The sequence below is a fragment of the Rhipicephalus sanguineus genome, chromosome 6 (assembly GCF_013339695.2).
Source record: "Rhipicephalus sanguineus isolate Rsan-2018 chromosome 6, BIME_Rsan_1.4, whole genome shotgun sequence".
In the NCBI taxonomy this organism is placed as follows: Eukaryota; Metazoa; Arthropoda; class Arachnida; order Ixodida; family Ixodidae; genus Rhipicephalus; species Rhipicephalus sanguineus.
Window position 1 is genome coordinate 54,628,684 of NC_051181.1, and position 26,072 is coordinate 54,654,755.

The 26,072-nt window shown below is 44.8% G+C and overlaps 1 protein-coding gene across 3 annotated transcripts in view; it reads right to left on the bottom strand.

The window, feature by feature from the left end:
• The window catches only part of LOC119395795 (polycomb protein eed), a 43,772-nt gene extending 17,923 nt beyond the window's left edge, over positions 1-25,849 (bottom strand). For 2 of the 3 annotated variants that reach the window (XM_037662805.2, XM_037662804.2), the window contains exons 1-8: positions 25,600-25,846; positions 24,941-25,087; positions 23,798-23,887; positions 21,657-21,722; positions 19,452-19,577; positions 13,255-13,336; positions 8,811-8,902; positions 4,252-4,385 (exon numbers count right to left, since the gene is read on the bottom strand). In XM_037662805.2, the coding sequence (XP_037518733.1) occupies positions 4,252-4,385; positions 8,811-8,902; positions 13,255-13,336; positions 19,452-19,577; positions 21,657-21,722; positions 23,798-23,887; positions 24,941-25,087; positions 25,600-25,701 (839 nt within the window). In that variant the 5' untranslated portion in view covers positions 25,702-25,846. Of the gene's footprint in view, positions 1-4,251; positions 4,386-8,810; positions 8,903-13,254; positions 13,337-19,451; positions 19,578-21,656; positions 21,723-23,797; positions 23,888-24,940; positions 25,088-25,599 lie in introns of all 3 variants that reach the window. The other variant, XM_049416769.1, reaches the window with a different exon arrangement.
• Between the last annotated feature and the right edge of the window lie 223 nt (positions 25,850-26,072).

Below are 26,072 nucleotides of genomic sequence, written 5' to 3' on the forward strand. Positions count from 1 at the left end.
AGAAGGGAATACGTGTTATGACGACGGGTGACATTCTTCAAATATTCCGACCATTTGTGACAACTCGGAATGCAACTCCCAGGCACCACACTGTAAGACTACTAAGAAATACTGCACATATATCTAAATACTATCAGGACTTGGGTTTCTGGGAATCGCTGCTGTAAGATTTTCTCGTTTAGGAAAAAAAAAGGTCAATCCACGAAGGCGCGATGCACGACCCGATAGACGCGCCCTTGTTTCGAATGTAAAAATCGTAATTTACTTGGACATAAGTACATTCGAGTCAAATTTGCACCAAAGCGAGGAGATTTCACAAGCTTAACTCTGCTCGGTTATGAAAATCAATTTCACCCATGTCTTCAATACTTTAAACGGTCTTTATTACTCGCTCCTACATAACAGGCCGTTGAAATGTATCAATGAACGCAATGAGCTCCAAGGTTGCTCGACCATCCTGTTTTTGTCTTCTGCAACAGGCGAAGGTTAAGTAAATGGAAAAGGCTGTGCACCCATGTCGCGAAAAAGCAGTGTACGCATTCATCATTATGCACAAAAAATGTTCCTTAATTCTTGCTTGAAAACGGACGTTTAGTCAGTATTTCCCACAATAGCAGTGTACACGTTATCATTCATCGTTATGCCTAAAAAATATTCCTTATTCTTGCTTGAAAATGGACGTTTAGTCCGTATTTCACATGTACTCTCAATCCCAGACTTGTGAAACACGCGCCTTACCTTACTGAGGCGGCCCTTAGAAAAGGAAGGTTGAAGGAACCTTTTAGAATACGCTGGCTCCCTCAAGGAGCTCCTTAAGATAAGGAGGGATGAAGGGCTCCTCACGTAAGGTAAGGAAATGGTCTGAGGTAAGGAACGTTTCAGAATACGGGCCTAAGAAACCTTTCCCTTATCTGAGGGAAGCGGGGTTACTGAGTTGGCTCTCAAAAAAGTCTGTCTGTCTAACTAGTACAACACATTTCTTCTGTCTACATTTCACGAGAACGTCCACTCCTTCTGGCAAACACCTTTCAGCCTCTGCTATCGGTGCCAGCCAAAAAATAAAATCAGTTGCAAGGCAGCACTGTTGCCATCCCTTCTTTGTCTTGTGTTCTGTCAAACTTTTGTGCTGCTTTCTATCCTTGTTGTCATAGAAAGCAATACAGTAAAAGCTCGTTAATTCGACTCTCGCTAATTCGGAAAATCGGTTAATTCGGACACGTCATCTGGTCCCTGTAAATATATGCATCACTCTATGAGACTGGGCGCTCGTTATTTCGGACAGATTTGACCGCAAATCGGATAATTCGGCGACTTTCGGCCCGCTGGCGAGGCTCGAAAACGAAAAAAGAACAATTCGGAACAAAAGTGAAGCTCAAACGCAGCATCGCCATGGACATCAATTATCGACTTGGCTTGGATTGAGACTGGTTAAACGCCTTTTTTTCGCGTGTGGGTATAGTGCCTAGAATATACTTACTAGTGTGCCGACCGCCGAGGGTTTCCAATGTGAGACGCTGGCACCGACGGTGATGCCTTCCACTGGACGCCACCAGACGGCGACACTCTTAGGGACCATGCTAACCGAGCGGATCAAGCCAAGCGTGCGCGTTGCACGCGCGTCGCTGAATTGCGCTTCGGATGCCCATTCCACGGCCGCGTTTTTTTTTTCTTTTTTTCTCATGTAGCGCCCGTGCCCGTTCGTAAGCGTAGTCGGTTGTGATCACGGAGTTAAGAAATATTCCGTTGCTGTAAACTTGTGGGGCGTTGTCGCTTTCGAGCCAGTATACCTTATGGCGTCTCCGCATGTCATTGCTAGGTTTCTTTTCTGTGCGCGCGCTTCGCACTTGTTTCTGTTCACAGAACCGCGATGTGGTCGCAGAAATGGAGGCGTAAAGACAGCACCTGCTTTGTCCCATATTGTACGAGTGGCTACCGCTGAAACAACGAGCGGTTCTCATTATTCAGCGCTCCTGTGGACGCAGAGATTTAATTAGGTTTAGCCGAGTGGGAGAATAATATAAAGAGCACAAATCGAAGACTAACTCCGACGGCTGTCGTTTGTGAGAAGCACTTCAATAATTGCTACACTGAGCATCGTTAGGTGATTACATAGATAATTAGTAAAATATGTGTCGTTAGGTGATTAAATAGATAATTAGTAAAACATGTGTCGTTAGCTGATTAAATGGATAATTAGTAAAATATGTGTTCTTAGGTAAATAAACAGATCATTAGTAAATGTAAGGTAATTAGCTGCAAATTGCCGTGAATTTAGCATTTGTAGTCATGTGTCGCATATAATAGAATTTTCCGAAGAAACAGCCGGTATCGCGCAGCGTATTAATGATAACTGTGCGTATGATCGCTTGTTAGTGCTACGAAATCACATTCCTTCGATTACGCTTTGCACCTCAACCAACGTTCCGTTGCGCAAAACTGCATTGGGACAGCCCGTCGGCGTCTCTCACAGGCGCGCGCGTCGGCTAGAGACGCCGCTCGGCATAGCATGGTCCCTACGGCTATCGCCGTCTGGTGGCCGCCGGTGGAAGGCATCATTCTCCGTGCCACCGCGACGCCCGCGGTCGGCACACTAGTAAGTATATTCTAGGCACTATAGTGTGGGTTTTGTTGCTTTGTTCCCGTTGGTGTGCTGCATCGTTGATCGCCGATTTATCGATGAACGTTTCAGTACGGCTCCTTTAGCTTGATCGTTGCTGGTGCTTTTGTGCTGACTTCTCGTGCGACCGCACTCTCCGCCGATGGCAACGCCGGCGAAGCGGCGCAAGTACGAGGCCAAGGACTTCACCACCAAAGTAGAAATTTTGCGTGCTCTGATTAACGGGCTCTCCCGACAAGAAGTGATGAAGAGTGATGAAAGGGGATCCTTCAATCGGCGGCAAGAAGCAAGGAACGAGTAACCGTACTTTTATCCCCCAACGTGACGGGAACAGAGCGCTTGCCGCTTCTCGTTATCGGAAAGGTTCAAAAGCCACGCTGCTTTAAGAACATCAACAATCTTCCCGTGGATTACCGTGCCAACCGAAAAGCGTGGTTGACGGGTGAAACTTTTGCGGTACTGCAGATTAGAGCTGTGCACGGGCCGTATTTCGGAGCCCGAGCCCGGCCCGGGCCCGCTGACTTTGTCGAAGGCCCGCCCGAGCCCGACGGCAAAGGGCTGCGAGCCCGCCCGGCCCGGCCCGACGTACGAAAACCCAATCCCGGGCCCGACCCGACCCGACCCGGCCCGGCTTTTTGAAGGTTCGCTGCGAAAACAAAACATCGTTTTCCGGCATTTTGGCATTTTATTGAGCATATCAAATATGATCAAACGACACACGACGAACAGTCTCTATTCCACAGATTCCAAATTGTCGTGCAAAAACAGCTAGTAGTCCAACAATTCCGGCTTCAACGATGTGCGGCGCTTTTGCATTATGTAGCCCGCCGAACTGAAGTTACGTTCGCTGCTTGCACTCGTCGCCGGAATTGCTAATGTCTTTTTTGCCAGCCTGGCAAGCTTGGGATATCTCTGCTGCTTGTTCTTCCAGAAGACTAAAACTTCAGATGGACAGGAGGGCGATTCCATAGAGACATAATCGGAGAGCTCATCTTTTGTAAATGCTACATTCTCACCACTGTCACTCCACTCGCTAACAACTGCAATGGAAAAGAAAAACGGTAACGGGCGGTCGTGGAAAAGGCGAGGTATGCGTGCTGGAAAACAATTCCCGCTCATTCTCTATATTTCGGGCTTGAGTCGGGCTTTGCGCCGGGCCCGAGCCCGGCCCGATAAAACTCCAAGTAGCCCGAGCCCGGCCCGGGCTCGAGGTAAAAATACGTCGGCCCGCCCGAGCCCGGCCCGCGGGCCGGGTCGGGCTCGGGCTTTCGGGCTACCCGGAGCCCGTGCACACCTCTACTGCAGATATCATGCGAGCTGCTGAGCACCTTGAAGGGCTCAGAAAAATTGTGTCCGCGCGAATTTCTGCTCGAAAACAGACAAGCATCTGCGATTACTTTGTTAAGTAAAGGTATGTTGAAAAAACTCGTGCATTTATTGTGTTTATTTCGGCCATTCGATAATTCGGACATTCGGTTAATTCAGACATTTTTTCCGGTCCCTAGAAATCCGAATTAACGAGCTTTTACTGTATTGCTCTGTTTCGTCCCTATAAGATGGCTGTTAGGTGCTGGGGAGTGTACACAAATAATGCAGTGTAGGAAAGCAATAACAAAGCCACAATGTGGAAAAACCTTTGCGACTTCGAGGGGCAGTAGACGTGAGATTCCCGGATGGCTTTGTGGAACTGTTCCGTGTCCAGCTTCCAGAGCTTCAGGGAATGGTCCATGCCGCAAGACATTATTTTTTGGCCCAACAGGTCAAAGTCCTGAAAACAATATCCAAAGCATGCCCTCTTCACTCGTCCTCTGTGTTTGTAGTATACAATTTCAGCTTGGCTAATAAAATCTGAAAGCACCGGATGTGCAGCCAAGCCAAAACACTTTTATAGAAAAGCGAGGGATCCAACAAGAAACGAAGTTGAGTAGTGTTCAACTTGGCTTGTTGGCTCAACATAAACAGTGCAGATACCAACAGGGACAAAAGGAGGTACACGCTGTAGACAAATGCAGCGATGACTTAAAAAAAAAATGCATATTCTGCAACTGCACAGCTATTTATACTGGACACCTGACAAAGAAAAAACAACATCCCACCTGAGCACACATTCTTCTCATGTCGGTATCACTCTGGCATTTTTATTTAGGAAGGTCTGCCCTTTTTCACACAATGCTGCTGAGGGGCAGCTATTGAAAATCTCACCCACATGTGATATGGTGGCTGCCTCAATGATTTTCATTGTAAGAGTTGAGTTATAGTGAGTTAAAATCTTGCATCTACTGAAAATAGGGTTGCACACACAGCCACGACAATGCATGCCAAGAGGTCCTCGAATTGCGCTATTCACATTCAGGGTGTCTAAAAATTTGATTTTTGCAAATTCCCTGACTTTTTAAGGTTTTCGCTGATGTATGCCAAATCGGTAATCCTGCTTGGAAAACTTGAAGTAAGTCCTCGAGTAGTAAAAAGAAAATAAGACGGCGCACATGCATAAACTGCAGACCGTACTGGTTTATTATGTTCCCTTGGCTAAATGGATTCTTTCACAATTAAAACACAGTATTAAAAGACACAATAACTCCTGTGTATATACAAACAGAACAGCTAGTTTATTTGAATTGGCACTGATTTTACTGTTGCAAAGACTCAATTTCCTGCTGCAGCAGAGCCTTGATATGGGGCATCTTTCATGAGTTATTACGTCTTCAATCAAAGCTCTCCTACAAGAGCAGCAGTTCTCTTCTTTTTCTCAATGTCCAACTGTTCCTGCTTCTTCCTCTGAAAATTTTTCCTCCCTTATGATGTTACTTAGCACCATGAACCAGTTCAAACATACTGTAGACAATAGGAAGCGCAAACATGCGGCCATGCACCTTTCACTAGCCCAACCTGCACATGACTGTCTTCATCCCATATTTAAAAAAAAATTTTAAATGAGTATGTTTATGACCTACGAAGATATGACTGGTCTGAAGCATTTTTTTCATGAGGCACCCCATGCGATCACCTTGTGTTGAAGCATAATTATGAAACAAAAGCTGTATATTGCCAAGCGCGCTTCTTTATATTTTTTTATGTAACCAGTCCGTTGCACGTATAACCACTACCTTGCGCAAACTGTGCCCGTGTGTCTATGAACCTTCCTGATTATTTTAGAATCTTCTGATAAGCCTGAGCCCGCAACGAGAACAGCAGACTTTATTCTGGAACTAATGCAGCCCCCAACGATAACGCTGGAATCTTCAATGCCACAGGCATAAAATGCCAACGTGCTTTACTGCTAATCAGATTACTGACGAACAACGACAGTGCTTGCCGCTATCAGTGTACAGCGTGTATCGCTTGTGCTTGAACTTTTCATTTCCTTGGCACAAGTTCACATGAATAAAGAGTTTTGCCTTGAACATGCGGACTGCTGTCTTTTACAATGTCACGACCATGTGACAATATTTCAAAATCCCATAGATCAGTCATTCTGGATGTTGGTATCAATATGCCTTCGAATCCTGAGGCTAAATCTCTTTCAGAAATGACCCATATATGACACAAGCGAAACGCCGCCTTTCCCTGTGAATGTTAGCCGACATTTTGTAGAAACTACAACCCCACCCCCTCCCCCAGCCCCCGCCACTCCTACCTTCTTTACTATCTCAGCCCTTGCGGGATTAAGTTTCGTGACTGCCGGCATGCTAGCTGAAGTGAGTTTGAGACTCCTGGTCTACTACATCAATTTCTGCACCACGACCACCTGCGGACACTTCCATCACAGACTAACCACTGCACAATGATCAACTCTTCTTTCATGTTTTCCGCAATGAAAAAATCTGTAAACAGTGGGTGGGTGGTCGAGCCGACGTTTCGACAAGTTCCAGCCTTGAAGAAGACAAGTCTACTTGTCGAAACGTCGGCTCGAGCACCCACCCACTGTTTACGGACTTTTTCATCGGAAGCTTCCATCTTCCCCTTCCTGCCGTTTTATGCTTTCCACAGGACATTCCCTTGCATTATGCACCAACCAACTCGGTCAAGCACACTGCCATATTCCTTGTTCATTGGAAATCCCTGCTACACAGAGGAATTGCCACATGATAGGCAAAGTATGATCTCCACTAATAGGAGCATTTGCACTTTATGAGCACTTGCACAGAGCTCAACCCAGTGTTTCCAAGTATACTGCTATGTATGACCAAAGTTTAGCAATCACGCTTGTACAGTGCTGGTCAAGTACACTCGCACATATGAATGGCTTGCCCGCTTTGCTTGTAGGCCTGTAAACCAGTGGCTCGTGCTTTATAAGCATGTTCAGAGCTACTACCACGTGTGACACACCATCTAGTGTTGACAGCAACGTCCGGGATTTCTTGCAGCAATCATGGAGGCCGCTGTGTTTCTATCGTTTACGTGCTCTCCTATGGAGACAACATACAAAAATATTGACAGTTTTACTCTGCGATTTCCGGAAACATAAATGACCGACATTTAGGTGCAGTTATGCCGTGCTACCCTTGAAATACGAGCTACCAGTAATGGTAGCTCAAAATATAAGTTCACTTAAAAGCACAAATATGTCAGTGGTTCTTGTTTAAACATTTCAATAAATTGTTTATTCGTAGTTGTGAATACATATTTAGTTTTTAAGGGGAGACGTGGGTCTTGAAAAGTGCGTTTTTAATAATTGGGTGAACAGAATAAAATTTAATACACTTATTCAGTTTTTTCTGCAGATTCCAAATCTGTGAGTAGATTTTTCATAGCTGCATTAGAACAAAAGATATGCTGTTTCTACAACGTTTTCTAGCATATTTCTTACGGGGATTTTTGGCAACTTCTTTTCGTCAAACACAAAAGCAAAGTATGTGGCAAGAATGCCAGAAAGCTGATCTAGCCGATGATGCTATTTATTTTCTTATAATATTGTTTACCAAATGATAACTCTCAATAATCATAAAGTGTGTGAAGCAAAAATTTTTCGCACATATTTGCGTGCATTTATTTTGCATTTGAAGTTTGATGAAAACAATAAAATTAGCATCATCGGCTAGATGAGCTCTCTGGCAGTCTTGCCACATACTTTGTTCTTGTGTTTGACAAAGCAATGTTGCCAAAAAGTACCGTAAGAAATATGCTCTCAGAAATCTCATATCTTTTGTTCTAATGCAGATAATAAAAATCTACTTGGAAGATTTGGAATCTGCAGAAAAATCTGAATAAGTGTACCAACTTTCATTCAGCTAACCTAAGTAATAAAAAAACTTTTTTCAAGACCCACGTCTCCCCTTAAGTTGTTGAGCAGTGAAACTGTGGCAAGTGATATATGGCAAGATGGCACAATGAAGGTAAGCATGTTGCTGTTGTCGAGATATGTGCAGTTCACGCATTTCAAGTGGAAAAACACTTCATTAAATAATTCACAATGCTCACATAACTGCTTTGAAAGCATACTGGTTAAATTTCTTTTTTTCTAATCAGGAGTACAAGCACACTGAGAACGAGAGCGCACGTTCGTGCTGTTTCCACTTCCGTTGCTCAAAGTTTCTATAGAGTTGTGGGGTGTTCAGTTGACTCGACGGCCTTCGAAACGTCCAGTGTAGCAGCTCGTGCTTGACCACTAAGTGAATAGACTATTGGTTGGAAGGCCTTCCAAACGCCCATGTGGCACGGATATAATACCGGTGTCACACGGGAACTTTTGATTGTAATCAGGGTCGATCCAGATTAGGCTAGATCCAGATCAGGTGCTGCTACATGGTCACATTTAATCATGATCAGGCCACGATCACGATCAGGACGGGCGCTAACGCCCGTCCTGTGTTTGTGTTCCTTACTTGTGTATGCGTCTGGTTTTTTGCGCTACGAATATGATTACAAGTGTCAGTAGAGTAACTGCTGTCGTGGATATCCGAGAAACTTGGCATGTCCTCGCATTTATTTGGGTGAAGGTGAAGCAGGGAGTGGCAGCAGAGCACATTCTATGCATGATTCATTGTTCGAGGCTTGTGAGATGTCGGGTGCAACAGCGACACATGATGCCATGTGGTGATGATGATGACACGCACATACCGGCATTTGAGATTTCTATGCAGTGAACGTTATTTTAAAACAGCACTGACACCATGGGTTTTGAAGGATGGATGGGAAACTAAAGAAACTTACGAGGCAAGCCAAACAATGCAGATAGAAAAGGTTCACACACCGCACTGAGGACTTCATCCCGGTGACCCTCGACCCCACCAAACACGGCTATGCACTGGTCAGTCTTCACATTCCACAGCCGCAGTGTGTGGTCTGAAAGAAAGGACACGCACGTAATGTCCGTCGTTCTAGGAAAGTGTGTGCTTATAAACCTGCTCTTCGTTTATTGCTGATATTTTTCCAGCATACCTTCAATGGGAAAGGCCTGACTATGTGCGGAAGGTCAGTGCACGATATATACCATGCAGGTTTATTATGATGGTAAATTGCACTATACCTGGCGACAACTTTCTGTGGCAGCACAGCCAAGGCTACGCAACCGAACCACGCACTTTTTTACTCCCCTTCTGTATGTAGTCTGCGAACGCTAGCTTTTGTAGAATACGTAGCATAAAAGAAAACATAAAAAGAAAAGAAATAGGTATTACGTTCAAGATTGCTTGCATTGAAAGTAAGAATGATAATCCCGTAAAGGATTTGCGATTTTTTCTCTTTCGAGTTTCAGGTTTTCTGGTGTCCGTGTCACGTTTTCCGTCCCCACTCAACAACGATGGCGTCGCTCGGCTGCAACAGGTGCACATCGAAGCTTGCAAGTGAGCATAAGCGCGTGTTCGTTAGGTGATCTGTGTTCATCGACCAGAAAGAAACGAAGACAGCGTTGCGTTGTGAATTATTTTGTTGATTTGCCCATACTATCGCCGAGAAAGAAGTGTGCAAGTGATACCACCATGGCAAGTGGGCCTCTCATCGCGATAGCTTCCTTGACGTTGACGACGGCGACCTGCAAGTCTTCAGCAAGAAGAGCCGCTTGAAAGCAAAACTGCGATTGGAAACAGTACGTAAAATAAGTGGCCCATTTCATAAAATGCATTGCATACATGGTCGGTATTTCGGTTGCCTACTATTACTGATACAGTCGCACCGTACATTGCGTCTAACACCGTGCCCGTCGGCGTCTACGGCGGGAGGCGTTTTGGCGTTTTGAATGAGAGCGATTTACGGTGACAAAATCACCCATGCACAGCTTTGCCTCGGCAACGGACGCGTTCATGACTATTATGCGACTGACAGCGTGATTTTCAATTTCCAAAAAAAGCATCCTTGACCACGGGAGTAAGGAACGCGTTTCACCCGTTTGTATAATCGCACACGTGAGACGCCCGCTCCTGACTGGTCGTGGCCAAGATATCTGCTGCCTTTCGATGCCTTCGCGTCGCCTAACAAAATAACGCGAGCGTCTCCAGAAAGTTATAGCGTCTCCAAATGTAGGAAAACGACGATGTCGACCTTGTGTGCACCTAAACTCAGAAAATGGCTTGTTACCTTTGCGTAAGATTTCCAATTGCGCAGTTACTGCTGGGCCGTCGCTTTTCTTTTTTTGTTGAAAAGTAAAACCTACCGCTTTAATAAAGCTGATTCCTGCGTTCCTTCGCAATACAAAATATTCTATCGCTTTCCCAAACAATAAATGTAAACAATACTAAATGGTCCTCGCTTTGCACGTGGACTTGAACCGCTAGCACATTAGCGTTATATAATATGATTTGCAGAAGAGCTCAGCAACGATTCCACGTATTTGTGCTGCATGCTTAAGTATATCAGGTCATGTGATATATTTCGACTATATCTGTGAATAAACTATCTGCATAAATTCCCAAATACATCATGAGCCATGAATACTCGTATGGAAACGCACATGTATGCGCTCGCGAAACCAAAACCGAAATCGCCCGCGAACGGACTACTTGGCGTAGTAACACATGTGCAGAAGCTCCGCCCACGTAGCTTTGACTGTGCTGCCACAGAAAGTTGTCGCCAGGTATAGAGTTGCATTGCCGGATGAGAGTTTGGGAGGTTCCTTTAACGGCACTCTCCCAAGGCCAGTCATGCCATAGACATGCCATAGTGTAGAAAGGATGTGGGAAAGGGAACGGAGGGTGAGGAAAGGAGGAAAAGGAGGAGGTAAGAGTGTACACCATAGCATAACCATGAACAGTATAGCATAGCAAGTCGTGGGAAAGAGTAATGTAAGGGCTAGGAGGAGGGAAAGGAGGAAAGAGGGCAATATAGAAAGAGATAAAGAAAGATAGAAGAAAGAACTCAATCTGCATTCGCCAGGTGGCGGCGCTTGCTTGTCAGCTCCACTGTTTACTCAGATTTCACAGGTGTAGAACTGGCTTTAATATTCTTTTTTAATCTTTCAAATCTCACACTCCTTGACAGTTAGGTGTAGCGCACTCTGTAAAATTAACCCTGAAGTCTGAAGACCTTGCAAAATTGTGCGATGTCAGTGCACGTTCAAGAACACCAGATGGTCAATGTCTTCGGTGCCCTGAACTAAGGTGTGCCTCATAAGCCCTTCCCAAGAGCAGAAACTAAGTACAAAAGGGAAAATTCCTTTTCATTTAAAAAGGCACTCTAAAGCATGAGCTTTTTGAAATGCTGTGGGTTACTTCTGACGTGCCAAAAATGTTCATTATGCTGGGTGTTAAAATGCAAAGTAAATGAAGAGTCCCCAACCACCTACCGTTATTTACTTATATCAAAGATTTGGTGGAACCCACTGACAATGAGGTACGAGTCCGATTGCTCGACAACGATTGTGCTACTTAGTGCCCCAAGAAGACTGAAGACAGGGCTGCGTACTCTGATGGGGGACGAACAACTGAACTGCATGTCTCTGGCACATGTTCATCAAGACATTGTAGACCACACAAAGTTGCCAGAGTTTGTCAATGCATGCAGGAACTGCACTCTCATTTGTGGACCCTCTGAAAATGTCAAAATCTAGGAAACTTAAGGGCTATGCTAGTTGAACGCACATTTTGATCACCTAGGTGGTCATCACCATACCTGGCAACCTAGCGGCATAAAAATTCAGGAGACTGCGACGGGGAAGGGGGGGGGGAGTTTTTTTTTTGCATATCAGAAATTACTGAGACTAAAGACTGACATCAGACAGGGGTAAGGATGTTTATTTTGAGCTGCTGTGTTCTTTCATCATGAGAAACTCTACTTCTTGTTTTTGTAGCGGAGGGAACCAAACTTCTTTACTTGTGAGGGGACCTGGTTCCATTTTCCGACAAAACGGTCCTGCGAGATCACTAACGCTTAGTGGCAAGTTGTGTTCTACAAGAAATCACGTGAATAGGCATTCTGCGTGGATCGCACTGTCTTCGCAGCTCTTTTGGAAGAAACTTCCGATGTTGCCCTGCCCTTCGTCAGCACGAACGCAGTTCTGTTGCTTCTGTGAAGTGATGTGCACCTTTATGTCGGCCTTGCCGCCGTGCGAAATGCCTACATCACAGGCGCACGTGGTACAAAATCCGTACTTGTCACCTTTCCGTGAAGTCGCAAAGCACGGAAGCTTAGCTGTGTATGAGTCCAGAAACACATGCAAGTACTTCTTCTTTGCTTTTAACACCGCCATATACCTCCCAACTGAACTCGGGGAAACACGCACCCCCCCCCCCCTAACTACATAACGAACACAACTGACGCTTAGGCAGGCGGCATAGGCCTAGCGTACAAATTGCGCTTGAACTTCCTTCAAACCCGGTCGTGCTTCAAACAACGCCTCCTCTAGAAAGATTCCTGCCTGCCACGCTCATGAAAGATGTTTTCAGTGGTGGTAGCTAGCGATCCTTGCGGAGGTCGCCCGCAACACATTTCCGCGCTCACGCAGCCACCTCGATCGGCGCCGCCGCCGTGGCGTGCACGCTCCCCTTCCACCGAACCAACCGATCGTCATTGGCAGTTGGCGATCTGAAGTTGTGGGCGTTGTTATAGGTTTCAAGTTGACAACACGTCGCATTAACGCAGACACTCTCGAAGAACTCACATGAATGCTTCCTGCCCAAAGTATGCGTGGAACGGGGGCCAAGACAGACAGACGCAAAAGTTTTCTGCTGTTCAGGAGATTCGAGATAGCATTCGTACAATCGGGAGATTAGGTCAAAATTCGGGAGTCTCCCGGACAATTCGGGAGAGTTGGCAGGTATGCATCACCCATATTGTACAGAATATTTCTGATTCAACTTTTCTGGCGCCTGTTTATTTTCTAGTATGTACCTTGGTTCAATACCTCTTAGCTATGTAACAGTTTTTAAATTGGAACTTCCATTTCACCAGTTTCCGAGAATACTCAATAGCACAATGCAATTATGCGAGGTATGAACCCATGAACATTTTAAAAATAAAACCTACATTTATAAAGACGAACTGGCTGCCATGGCAAGATGTGTGTCCCCCTTGTGATTTTTCTTGATTTACGCCATTGCCTGAGGGTCTGCTGCGTTTTAAACAGCCCTTGCACTATTGCATCACATTCACTTCATCTAAAATTAGAGGTGAAGCCCATCTGCAGAAGCAGCAACAGCATCTGTCTCTAAAAACTTCCTTTTGTGATATGTGCAGCCTCATCATCAGTTACGAAGGTCACTCACCTTTACTGACTGATAACAGAAGGTTGACGTCATGGGGATGAAATTTGAGCTCGTTGATGGCATTCCCATGGCCAATGTAGTGCTGCACCAAAGAGAACACAAAGACAAAACCTTGAAGAGCATTACAGTGTTCAGTTCAGGGCCTTACATTAAGTACTGTTATTTTCTTCGGCTGATACAAAGTTCAATAAGCAGTTAATACACTGCATATATATGTGCAGTGGTGTCTACAGAATTGGTTTGTTTATTGCGCACACTACAAAGATCAACACAATGTTACCCCTCCCCCCATTCAAAAATGAAGAAAAGCATATCATTGCAGTTACCTCCCATCTTAAAGGGAAGAGCAATATGGGAGTTTGAAAAGCGTAAGCTTACACCCTTTGGTTTATAATCAGCATGCTGTAAAACACCATTACAGCATTTAGTAACTCTTTGTGATTCCGAAACCTTTACCCACCTCCCGTCCATTTCGGTAAGAAACTAAAGAAATTATTTTGTGCAGAAGTCAAGTTATGCATGCAGGACGCGGAAGAGAAATAGTTTTCACTTTTCAAGCTGCTGTTCCAGAGGATAAACCAGCAGAAGCTACACAAGTGGACATGCCGGCAGTGGTGGATTTGTTCAATTATGCGAAAGCGAGATATGCTGGGGCACGCCGACTCGCTGCTGTTGCGCCTTCTGTTAATTCCAGTCTTTTCAGCAGGCTTAAGACAAATGTGGACCTTGCGGAAAGTGTTGTTGTAAAGGCTGTGTATTTTGTCTTGCAGCACAGGTAGTTTGATTGCGCCAATGGCCGATAAGAATCACTGCCGGCCCCTTGGAAGCCATTTTGAACTTGCGGCTGGCTGTTTACATCACGTGGTCATACAAGCACGCAGGAGGGTGCACTTTGCATGAGCGTGTACAAACATGCACTTGCACGCGCACGCACGAGCGTGCGCTGTCACTGGGGCTATGTGCACACCGTGCATATGATGCTCTTTCACACTCTGTCATTGACACACAATCGCAGAATATGCATATGGAGTAACCGTGGGGAACAAAAAGCTTCATAATATCGAGGAATTCGTTGTGTGGAAGTTCGTTTAGGCAGGTTGAACGGCACACTAAAAGTTTTACTTCAGGTGTTGCGTCGCTAAGCCTATAAAAAAGCATCGAAAGTTTTTTATCATGACTTATCACAGGAATTTTCACATAATAACAATACTATTAATAATTATTGGGGTTTTACATCCCAAAACCACAATGCGATTATGAGCCAAACTGCGGTGGAGGGCTCCGGAAATTTTCACCATGTGGTGTTCTTTAAAGTGCGCCTAAATCTAGATACACGAGCCTCGAGCATTTCACCTCCATCGAAATGACTCGAAGGTCGTGGGATTCGATCCCACGACCCTCAGGTCAGGGGCCAAGGACTTGTCACAGATATGTATAATCTCTGTGGTGGTCCCACTTCAAACCAGAACCCTTTGTCATGTAGCCACGCGTATGGAGGACAGACAGGCAGGCATGCTAATGACTGCTAGAGCACCAGAATTCATTACCACTGCTCTCAATATGGCAGCACACCATTCTTTGTTGATATGGGCATTCTGCTTGTTCGTAAAGATGCCTGCACAGAGAAGTGGCAGAAGCCTTTCACATTTCAAGAAAAGGAATCAACTGTGTTTGTCAGCCTTCTGTTGCCTTGTCTATTAAAAAGATAGGTCTGCTCAATCAGGGATAATGTTGGCATTTCTCGCATGTGCGTGTATGAGACAAAATTTTTATACTTTTTGTGTACTTACTAGTGTTGTTTTTGACAGTCGGCATATGCATATGCTAGTTATCTGGATTAAAAAAGCAAATTCTTTCTTCCAATAAGCTCATTGGAAGTAAAAAAAACAGCGTCGTATGCGTCTTCTATTCCTTGGTCCCATCGTTTGCACTGTTGCTCAGGTACCATGCCAGTTAAAACTATCTGTGATGTGGACACCTTGGTATTGATATTCTGACACTCGGCAGAACAGTTCGTCATGTATGACGTAACCAAAAAAGAGAGCCTTGGTCTTTCGTGTAACTGGCATAAAAACGGTTTGCAATGTGAAGCATTTCTTAGCAAACCTCAGGCACTTTGGCTGTTTCTATCTCGTATCTATCTGCCTATCTATCTATCCATCTAGCCGCCTACGTCTCGGCGCTCTCCTGGTAGTCTCCGTAACTTGTAATATACCGAAATTGGCATAGCAGGGGATCAGTGTATGATGAACACGATCCACTGGTCATGACATGAATAACGCAAAACGCCTGTCGCATACATCATGAAACCCTTTTTATCAGTCACGTGTGGCACATACCTGTATACCACAGTTCATGTTATACGGGTATGTACCATAAGTGATTCGCAGTCTCAATCAACGCAGTAACTGCGAAAGTACACGTTGAAATGCAAGGCAAGTGAGGGAGCAGAAAGCAGAACTCCCCTGGAAGACGCTCGACTGCCATTCACTCGTCCATGTGGTTCGCCAAAATGACGCAGTGTTCTCTTCATTTCTTATGAGGCTAGGTCATGGCCTCATGCTGACCGAGTATGATACCAGATTGATTGAGAGCCGCTTTGTGACACGTGAAGAAGCCACTGCTAAGTGCCCTGACGGCATACGGCTATACTACAGCAATGTGGACGCCGACCGCTATAACGCATGTTGCCTCGACGCTGCACACGTGTTATGTCATCCTGCATGCAATAACATAACTGGCTATAAGAACGAGCTGATACACAGGGATGCCCTGACCAAGGTGGCCAAGATGAATGCAAGCGACATGGGTGGCCTGCCGGCCTCAATTTGCCTGAGTATTGGCAAGCCGTACGTCACGGCCAACATCGACATAAGCGACGCCCTCATTAATGGAAACATGGGCACCTTGTGGTACATTGAGCGTGACGAACATGGCAACCTTGTGCGAGCGACCGTGGCTTGAATTTCCAACTTCCACGGTAGGGATTGTCGCCCCAGCCAGGTCAAAGCACATCACTACCGCACACACACCCCTCAATGGAATTGAAATGGGCGCCCGTAGTAATGCGAACTCCCATAACCACGATATATGCCAGAAAAATATCTCGTGTAAGAGGACACAGTTTCCCCTTGCACAAGCAAACGCCATAACTATATATAAGTCACAAAGGGCCACATAAGTCCAGGTAGTCTACGGATACGATAAGCGCCAACCACAGAAGTTAGTCTATGTAGCACTTTCCAGGGCTACCAGCCTCAACGGCTTATACCTCACCAACGCAAATTTGACTTCAGGTTCCAACATGTCGCCGGCTGTATCAACAGACAGTCTGTCCACGACATAACCCGGCTAGCAACAAGCCTCTAGACATTGTCTTGGACCTTCATTCGATGCCACAAACACAAAATCACCTCAGGCTCGCCGCTCTCAACGTACAGTTTGTGCTCGCACACGTGCACGACCTCGAAAAGGACGTTCTGCTCACAGAAACTGGCGTGTTAGCACTTTCTGAAACCTGGAGCGATGAGCCTACTGTGTTGTCCACAGCAAGTGGCTTCATTGCAGGTGCGGAGGTGTGGGCACATATAAGAACACGGCGATGTGCAACTTCAACATAGGCTGCATCCCACTTCGCTGGCCACCAGCCACAGAACACACACAGACAAGCAGCACAATCGGTGAGGTCTGCGTTGCACACATCAATTACAATAACAAAGACATTCCGCTTGCTGCCATCTACCTGAGAACTCTCAAGAACTCCTTCCACACATGCATACGAGTTCGTGAAACGTGCATGTGCTCTCCATCATAACGGACAAGTATAAGCACTACATATCAGCTTACTGCGTCTGGTGTTGTTAATATCCATGTTGCTGTTGGCATCGTTACGCAACTATAAACAACTGGTTATATAAGACATGTGCGACTCTTCAACATATGTGTGTGTGTATGCCATTTGCACATATTTTTAGCGTCGTTTCATAACGTTTCGCTCAATATAAAAAAAATGTTGCAGTGGCTTAGTTCGGCTATGCCAGGATAACGTAGCGTTAGCAAAGGTTCAGCTAATTATATTCTTAGCTTTCCTGATTGTCTAGGATTAGCTTGATTATCATGCTTACTGCTGCTCCAATGACACACACACGCTATACGTATTATGTGGCACATGTATATTTATTTTGCCAGGCAACTACTTAGGGATCCGATGAGTCAAGTTTCTCCACTCTTCTGCGCCGTTGAGCAACATTTGCACTCTCCTTCTCCATGGCGTTACGCAGCTGCAAATGCCAGTCAGAGGCGCTATCAAGCGGCTCCAGCGCAGTGTCAGACGGCGACTGCACAGCGAAGGCGAATAGCAGCGCGCGTGCCAGCGCCAATACATCTTCCAAGGCTACGACGTCACTCCTCTGAGAAGCACACACCGGCGGCGGCGGAGTATGTGGGAGCTGCCGGCTCCGGTGCATGACATCACTGATCCTTGCGCATGCGCAGCACGGCTCTTGAGGATCCACGCGAAACTGGCTCGGCTAGGCCAGTGTAGCTAACGCTACAAATTTACATCACAGTCACCTTCCCGCTGCATGCTTCACATAAAACCGACTACCATGCTACGTGGGATCTGCTGAATTTTTCTAGGGTTCAACTCCATTGGCAATTTTTGTCGTGAATCATAAACATGAAATGACCTCATTAAAGGAATTCACTGCCTCATGAATCGACCACCGCAAAAAGTTTTGAAAATGTGTGAAGTACAAGCGCAGTTACAGGAATTTGTCACACACTCTGGGTGCTTTCTCTCTCCCTTTCTCCCAGCGAGCATGGGGAAACCTATGCAGGAAGGGATGACAAGAGAGCAAGAAGCTACATCCATTCATCAGTGCGCGTCATAACCTTGAGCACTTTGTTTTATTTTTTTTCTTGGAATGCGCAGCTTACTTTCAGTGTGATTGCGAGCATGCTGGGGTAATCACCTTTTTCACAATGCCACGGCACATCTGCCCTTTTCCTAGCAGAAGAGTCACCTAACGCCTTACGATCTCGGAGGCTTTTGTTCTGGCCATTGTCCCGGCCCCTACAAAAACCCCACCAATACGACAGAGGGCAGCACAGGAAAATGTAAAAAGCACATTCTACAGTGTGTGTAATTCTAGCACTATAGAGTGCCATATGGGCACATTGTGGCATCCCGCGGCGGCCACAGTAACTATGCATTTCACGATGCTCGAATCAGCCAATAGCCGTGATTTTTGTGCTTTTGGCATCATTTGCCGAGAGAAAAGAGAGCAATATCTAGCTGACATTGAAATTTAATTCGAAATTCCACGCCGTGTGCTGCACTACAATGTTTGGCTCACATGTTCGCAGGAGCCGCAACTACTGATCGGCAGCATTTTCTGATCATGTTCAAAAAGTGTTGCAGGGCCCCTTTAAGCATTTCCTGGTTGTAGCTATATACCACCTTTGAGCAAACAATGCAAGATTTGATATCAACCAAAACAAATTCCCCACAAGTCAAACCTTCAACACATTGGCATTTGCATTATGCTACATCATGCACTAAGAAACTTGCATGAATGGCGGTATACGCAAACTATATACAAAAAATAATTTAGCAATATAATTTAACTCAATATTTACTCTCAGTGTAGTCAAAGTAAAAATATAAATAGTATATTTACTCGCATAATGATCACGCCCTTAAATTTTTGGAATGTAATTTTTTCCTTCGTGTAGTGATCGCACAGCAAACACGATGCCAAAGACAGCAGCTACACTAGTGACGATTATATAGGTGTGTGTAGGGTTCTCCACTCGCAAAGCGGAAGGGGGGCTGGAAAGCTCCGCATAAGTGCCAGGCCGCATAATGCCTTCCCTAATTTATGCAAACCGTACTAAGTTTGTGAGCGCGCTTAGTTGGGTTAGCTACTTCTAAGTGCGTGCCTTTATTACACAGTTAGGCATTGTTAAACTTGGTTTATCTTGTTATGGTAATGGCAAACATTGTAAATACACCAATTTGCAAGCTCTTTTAATTTTCACAATCTCCAGGAAAACTTTACCCACATCTGTGTCAGTTTTTAAATAAAAAGTGCAATCATTACGCGAGTAAATGCAGTGACCAAGACATATTTTAATACGTCCTTCCACCTTCTCGTCCTGCAGCGACAATTATGCAGTGTAAATGATGAACCAACCTTAATGCACTTCATGGCAGCTGGGCTGATAATGCGAATGACGCCACGTGAACCCGCAACCGCGAGCAGCGGATGTCCTGTGATGTCATCATATGACCAGGCACAGGTGTAGAAGTTTTCTTCAGGCTGAGAGGTTACAAAAGGTCAAGGACAAAAGGCCTCCTCTTCAAAGCAACATGTTAGTGAAATACTGAAAGCTGAGCATGCTCGTAGGAGGTTATTATGAAGTGGCAGCATGCACATATTAAACAAACACATGAGGCAAGAGGAATGACTAGCACTGACTTGCAACGCAGCTTATAATGAAAAAAAAAGAAAAAAAGAAAAAGAAAGCAAGGAATGCCGACCAAAATGGAAATGTTTAGAAATGTTAACTACACTCAAACCACATCATAACAAAGTCACGTCTGCCACAAAAATGACTTCGTTATATCCGAAAATTCGTTATAAACGTTTATTGGTAACACTGTATCTATGACAAGACTATTCTTTATTTACTTCGTTATAACCAATAATTCGTTATATCCGTGTTTGTATATCGAGGTTTGAGTGTAGTTTCAGGTTCCATATGGAAGCCTCCTTAATGGGCAAAAACAGTGCACATATGGATGGGACGAAGAAAAGGATACACAGAACAAGCACTGACTCTCAACTTGTAAAGCCTTCTTGTAAAGTTTTGAAACCTCTTCATTTTGGTCGGCGTTTCTCATGCTTTCCTGTTTTCATAATGCCTCCTCCCAAACCAGACGAATTATCGTCAAACCATTCACTTTAACTCAGTTTATAGTTGTGAAGGATGTTAGATGTGGAAATACAGGCTCACTAATGTGAACATGTGTAAGGGCATACAAAAATATCAAATTATACTACCAAGATGCACAAAATATTCTATTCAGAAAAAGAAAATCGTGCGGCACTCTAAAAAGTGGATTACTTGTCAGTGCTACAGATCGCTCATTTACACAAGCGAATCTCTTGACATCGAAAGCTTCGATTATTTCACATGTCATTTTATTTCCCTGCAGTAGCCAAAAAAGCGCAAGACGTCTTGCGGCACACTGTGACATCGGCGAGATGAGGGGCGCAGCTAACTTTTAGGTGACAAAAAGGTGTCGTAGAACCGACAGGCATTGGACGAGTCGGCAGAGTGGGAGTGGAAGCGAGGGGGGGGAGGGCTTCGGTAGTGAGCGAAAACTCAAATTTCTCAGATTAGGAGAGGGGGGCACTTGATAGGTATTTCACGTTATACAACACAACTCCTGAGGTGAAATGTCTGGTGTACAAAATGCTGGTCTGGCCAATAATTGAATATGCTAAGATAATATGGCACCTCCACACCGCTACTAACCGTTATAAATTGGACACAGAGTTCAAGGGATGGCTTCCAGATTTATATTTTAAAAATATCAGCGCATGCACTCGGCTTCTGAACTATGTAACCGTGCAAACCTTCCCGCTTCAGAACTAAAGACTAGGAATGATGATTGATTAAAATTTTTATTTCTCATTATGTATTCATAACCAGGTCAAAATGAACTTATTTCAATTATTTGCCATTTTTCCAGATCAGCACTCTACACACAGGTCCAGTTTGTACATACAGCCGCCAGTCACACGAAATGATACATTCTAGTTCAGTTTTTCTCCAAGGGCAATTAAAGAATGGAATGAACTACCAATTTCTGTCGTCATAGCTTTCTCCATCAGTGCTTTTACCACATCAGTGTTTTAGAGTGACTTAGCTTCTCTGACAGGAAAGCGCCACAGCACGCATTTTTTTCTTTTGATGTGCGCAATATAAGTGTACACATTTTGACTTGTGATCAACTGTACTGCCTTGCCGTTTTTCTTTTCTTGATTTATATTTCCAATGTGCACAATATAGATGCACTTGCGTCTCTGTGCTGAATGTCACTTCATAAATAGTGCCTGGTCATTTCTTGCTCGACTTGTAGCAAAACGCTGTATGCTTTCTTGTAAACTTGTATCTGTTTCCACTCCTGTAAAAGACCCCTTTGGGGTTGGCAATGCCGGTGTTTCTCTTTCTGGTGTAACCATCCTTTTCAGGAGCCACTGTTTCAAGCTGACTTACCAACTCGACCAGCAGTCCGTCCTGCTGACACTTAGCAAGCTGTCATTGGACAGAGTATGTAATAGAAAGGACCACAATTGTATTTCATAAGAGACCAATGCGGCAAAGGATACATCAGGATCACAGTACGACTGCAGCAGCTTGATGCCTCCATTCTCCAGGCACTCGTACAGGGTCACCTTAGAGACAGGAAACAGAAGCAGTTTCAAAGAACAGCTGCAGCCATCACACAGTTTTGAAGGGATACTGAACAAAAATATGAAAAAATGACAAAAACATAAATATCTGACTCGGAAGATGCGACTGTTCCGATAAACAGTGTTTATTTCACATATATTTATGAACAGGTGGCTGTATTTTTGGAGGTCTGTGAGTGCATCAACGGTTGTGATGTCAAGCGTGCCGGCAGTGGAAACAGCAGCAACAGAGGTGGCCAGCTGGTGTGCGCTTTCATGTCCTGCAATCTCCACATCTCCTTTACATCGCACTCTCCCCCTTCTACAAAGGCGCTGAGACGAGCCCCACCCAAGAGCGCTGCTTGCTGCCAGTGCTGTTCGTAATGGTTCTAGGGATCACAAAGGGAGCGGAGCTAGCCCACCAAGAGAAGCCGGTTGATAGACGGGGCCGATGGCTGGCAATTTGGCACACCAGTTTCCGGTGAGTTAAAGGTAATCTCTACTAGTTCACTGGACGTCCACTACATGCAGCAGTTTGTGAAAGAAACATTAAATTGATTATTTTCCGCTAGTTTCTGCCTGAAAACAAAGTTGTGTCAACCAGTTTCCACACAGAAGCTTTCCATTGGGCTGAAAATCTCCGCGGTAAAAGTTTTGTTCAGTATTCTTTTAAAATCTATGAAGTTAACTAAAATTTTTGCAGTTCCAATCACTTCGAACTCCCTTTCAACTAACAATCCGATCATCTCTATAGACATTTTCTAGCTCCTTAGTGTTTGTTTCAGTCAGAAAACCTCAGCTGGACATTACCTTTTGCCTTGTACATTACTTTTAGCACTAGTTTGAAAGTGTGACTGCGTTTTATTGTTTTTTTTCTTAGGTCTGTAAGAACAGCTCGATCTCTGCAATGTACATAATCCCCTCGCTTAAAAAGTCTGCAGAAACTATGCTTTGTATATTCTGAGCTTTTTAACAGCAAAGCTGTTTAAGCTGTCGGTAACGTGTGCTTCATCGTAAAAAAACTATAATCAAACCAACACGCGCCCTCTTCATGAACCAGCACGCACTCTCTTTGTTCTCTTTACAGCGGAACTGTTTAAGTTATCAGTAACTTGTGCTCCGTCGTGCAAAGCTCCTCAGGTGGGTATGTGCCACAGGAATTGGGCAAGCCGTACTACCGTGTAGAGCAGAGGCGAGTGTCAAACAGAAACGAACATGTGAAAAAGAGAGAGAGCAAGAAAGAGACAAGAAATAGAGAGAAAAAAGAGAACAAGAGAGAGAGAAAGCGATAGAAAGAGGAAGAGAAAAATAAGAGAAATACAGGGAATAAAGACATAAAAAGATAAGAAGACAGAAAAACGGAGAGAGAAAGAAATTTAAAAAGAGCAAGAAAGAGAAAGAGAGTGAGAAAGAAAAGAATAGAAAGAAACAGATACAAAAAGAGATACAAGAAACAGACAGAAAGAGAAAACAAAGAGAATCAAGGAAGGTTGCCCAGCTCTGCTCTTCCTTCAGGATTGGCACCAGAAGCTGCCATCACATTACATTATATTAGAAGTCGCCCAAAAGTTTCTTGAATGCAATTTTACTGAAAAATGAGTGTACAATTTAATAGAACTTAATGAAGAATACCAAGAACAGAAGCTCACTACAGTGGGGGAAAAAAAATAAAAAAGAGCACCTCACACAAAGCAAGTTTGCTCTTAACTATAGAGCTACAGTTGTTAGTACGAAGCTCCATCAAAGGGAACTCGCCGGTTCTTTATTATGTGAAGAGAGCTTCAAGAAAGCTTATTAATTGGAAGTGTTACTGCTTAAAATAACTGTATAGTTTCATCATGGCACTGAAGAGCAAGAAAACATGACTACATAAGAAGACAAGAACAGATAGGACAACCATGTCGATATCATCACATTACTCCTGAAACAATGTATGTAAATATTACAGTCTTTTGGCACATTTTAAACATATCTGGTGGTGTGAACAACACATTTTAGAGGATACAATACAGGCAATGTTATGAATACAGAAACAATGCACAACATGAACAATGCTCAAGGCACAGTGCAGTAGTTACCCTGTTGCTGCCAACTGCAGCAAAGATGTACAGGCCGCCTTTGAGGTGTGGGTTAAACTGGACGCCAAAGAGAGGCTGGCCATGGTCTTCCTGGGTACACAAGTGATCAGTGCATAAGTTGGCTCATCAAATTGCTGAATCCTCTCTGATATGACAACTGTATTACATGTCAAATGCAGAAATCACTGCTTGAGCCAACCACTCGAGCAATTTCAATAAAATTTGTTACATTTCACACGAGAAAGGTTAATTCTAGCGACTCTACGAAGAATAACTTTGATTTCAGGTGTGCTGGTTCTCACAAAAATATCCCGGAAGACTCAAAGAAATTCGTGGTCTTCGAAAAAAGAAAACTGAAAGGTCAAAGCTTACAAACTCACAACACAAAACAGAAATTGTCTTTTTGTAAACTGCACCAGTTCACCACTTAAAACCTCCATAGCAGACAAACACACCATATCGATGAATTTGCAGGTTACATAAAATAGTCACTATCATGAGCAATAGCCTGCTTGCCACGCAGAAGGCCTCGCTTCAATTCCGACTTGGAGCCATCATTTTTATTTATTATTAGCATTTTTCGCAACTTTTAGCTCATGGCCAACACTAATTTTTCGCTCACAACCAACGACGCTGACACCAGCAACACCAACACCGGAATTTCTGCGAAACGAGCTGTTGAACACTATCATGCTAAAACATATCTGGTATATTGTCTTGACTAGTACTTTTCATAGTATTGACAATGAGTCACGCCCCTAGCCCCCCCACCCCCCTCTTGCTACGGGCCTGCTTTGAGTATAAGGTTACATACACCAGCTGTAGCCATTACCATACTAGGCAGAGGCAATGATGAAGAAACAGTGCGAAATGTCCATTATCAGAGGTAAACATTGATTCAGAATAGTCATTAAAGGCTTCACTGATAGTAAGATTATCACAGCATGGTTGATCAGAAATAATAAATGAATAAGAGCTCTGATTTGACGGGCCAATGGCTCTCCAGAACATTGATGGCTTGTTTTTCATGAAGGATGACAAAGAAACTTTTCGCATTTGACACAGCATTCGACACATCTTCCCCACGAGTTCTCAGCACATCGTTCGTTAAGCATACGTCCTCCACATCGCTGCAGTTCTCACCTTGACGAAAGTGGAACACTTGTAGACCAGCTTGCAGCGCTTCGACTTGCTTTTGCGACGGCGACCCCTGCGACCCAAGTTTGTGGGAGTGTCGCTGCGCGATGTGTTGTCCGCCGTTGACGCGCTTCCCACACTGGATGTTTCGTCCTGCACGATTAGAGGAAGCCGGGATGAAGGCCAGCCATGATATTGTGCAAATGAGGCAAGCCGTAAAAGTTTTAAACCGTGGCTTTCCCCTGAAAAAAAAAAAAAAAAAGCTGCAAGATTTCTCAGCAGATTATGGCACTGATTAGCACATTATGGCAAGATTTCTCAGCCCAAAGTGGCACTGATTAGGACGCTGAGCGCACTTTCAGAATTTGACGTTCTGCATCGCTAGCTCGCGTGCGCAGGCAGCTCTTGGCCGGCACACGTGTGCTACCACTGTTTGCGTATATGCGCTCGTGCGAATGCCGCACCTTCGAGAGGAACTCCTGAATACTGAACTCACCCAGCAATTTTAACTAGTAATACACACGGGGAGAAGCTATGACGATTTGGCAAAAAACTAACCTTTGAGCTTGCAGAGCGCGCGCTAAGAGGTCGTGGGCGGCTTGGTAGATACGCTCACAGTGCGCTAAGAAGTGCTTCACATTTAAAAGAAAGATGATGAAGCTTACGATGTCGTCGGGGGAGTCATCGGAGTGGTCGCACGGATAGACCAGCCGAGGATGTCTCGTGGAAGAGCTCGCCGCCTGGTCGCCTTGCTCAGAGTCCGACATCGCACTGGAGGAGAACAAGCGCTTGTTCCGAATGTCCGCACTTGCGCGATTGTACACAACCAGTGACACAACTCACAGGTTCAGAGACGTGAGCACGACCGATCGCCGCGCAGAGAGACAACAAGCTTGCAAAACACCCGCTTGCAGGGTTGGGTGGGTGTACAGTGTACTAGAATGGGGCAGTGGGCTCACTGCCGTATCCCTGCGCCGCGCCGCCGCGGTCCTCTCCGCGTCGACAGCTTGAGCGCCCGCCAGGGGCGCTGCCGCCAGTTTCTCCTGAAAACTCTCGCGGGCTGTAAAGCGCGTCCCCTTGGTCGGTGGGGGATACGCTGGTTAGGCTGTAGTTACGGGGGTATCAACAAACGCGAGGT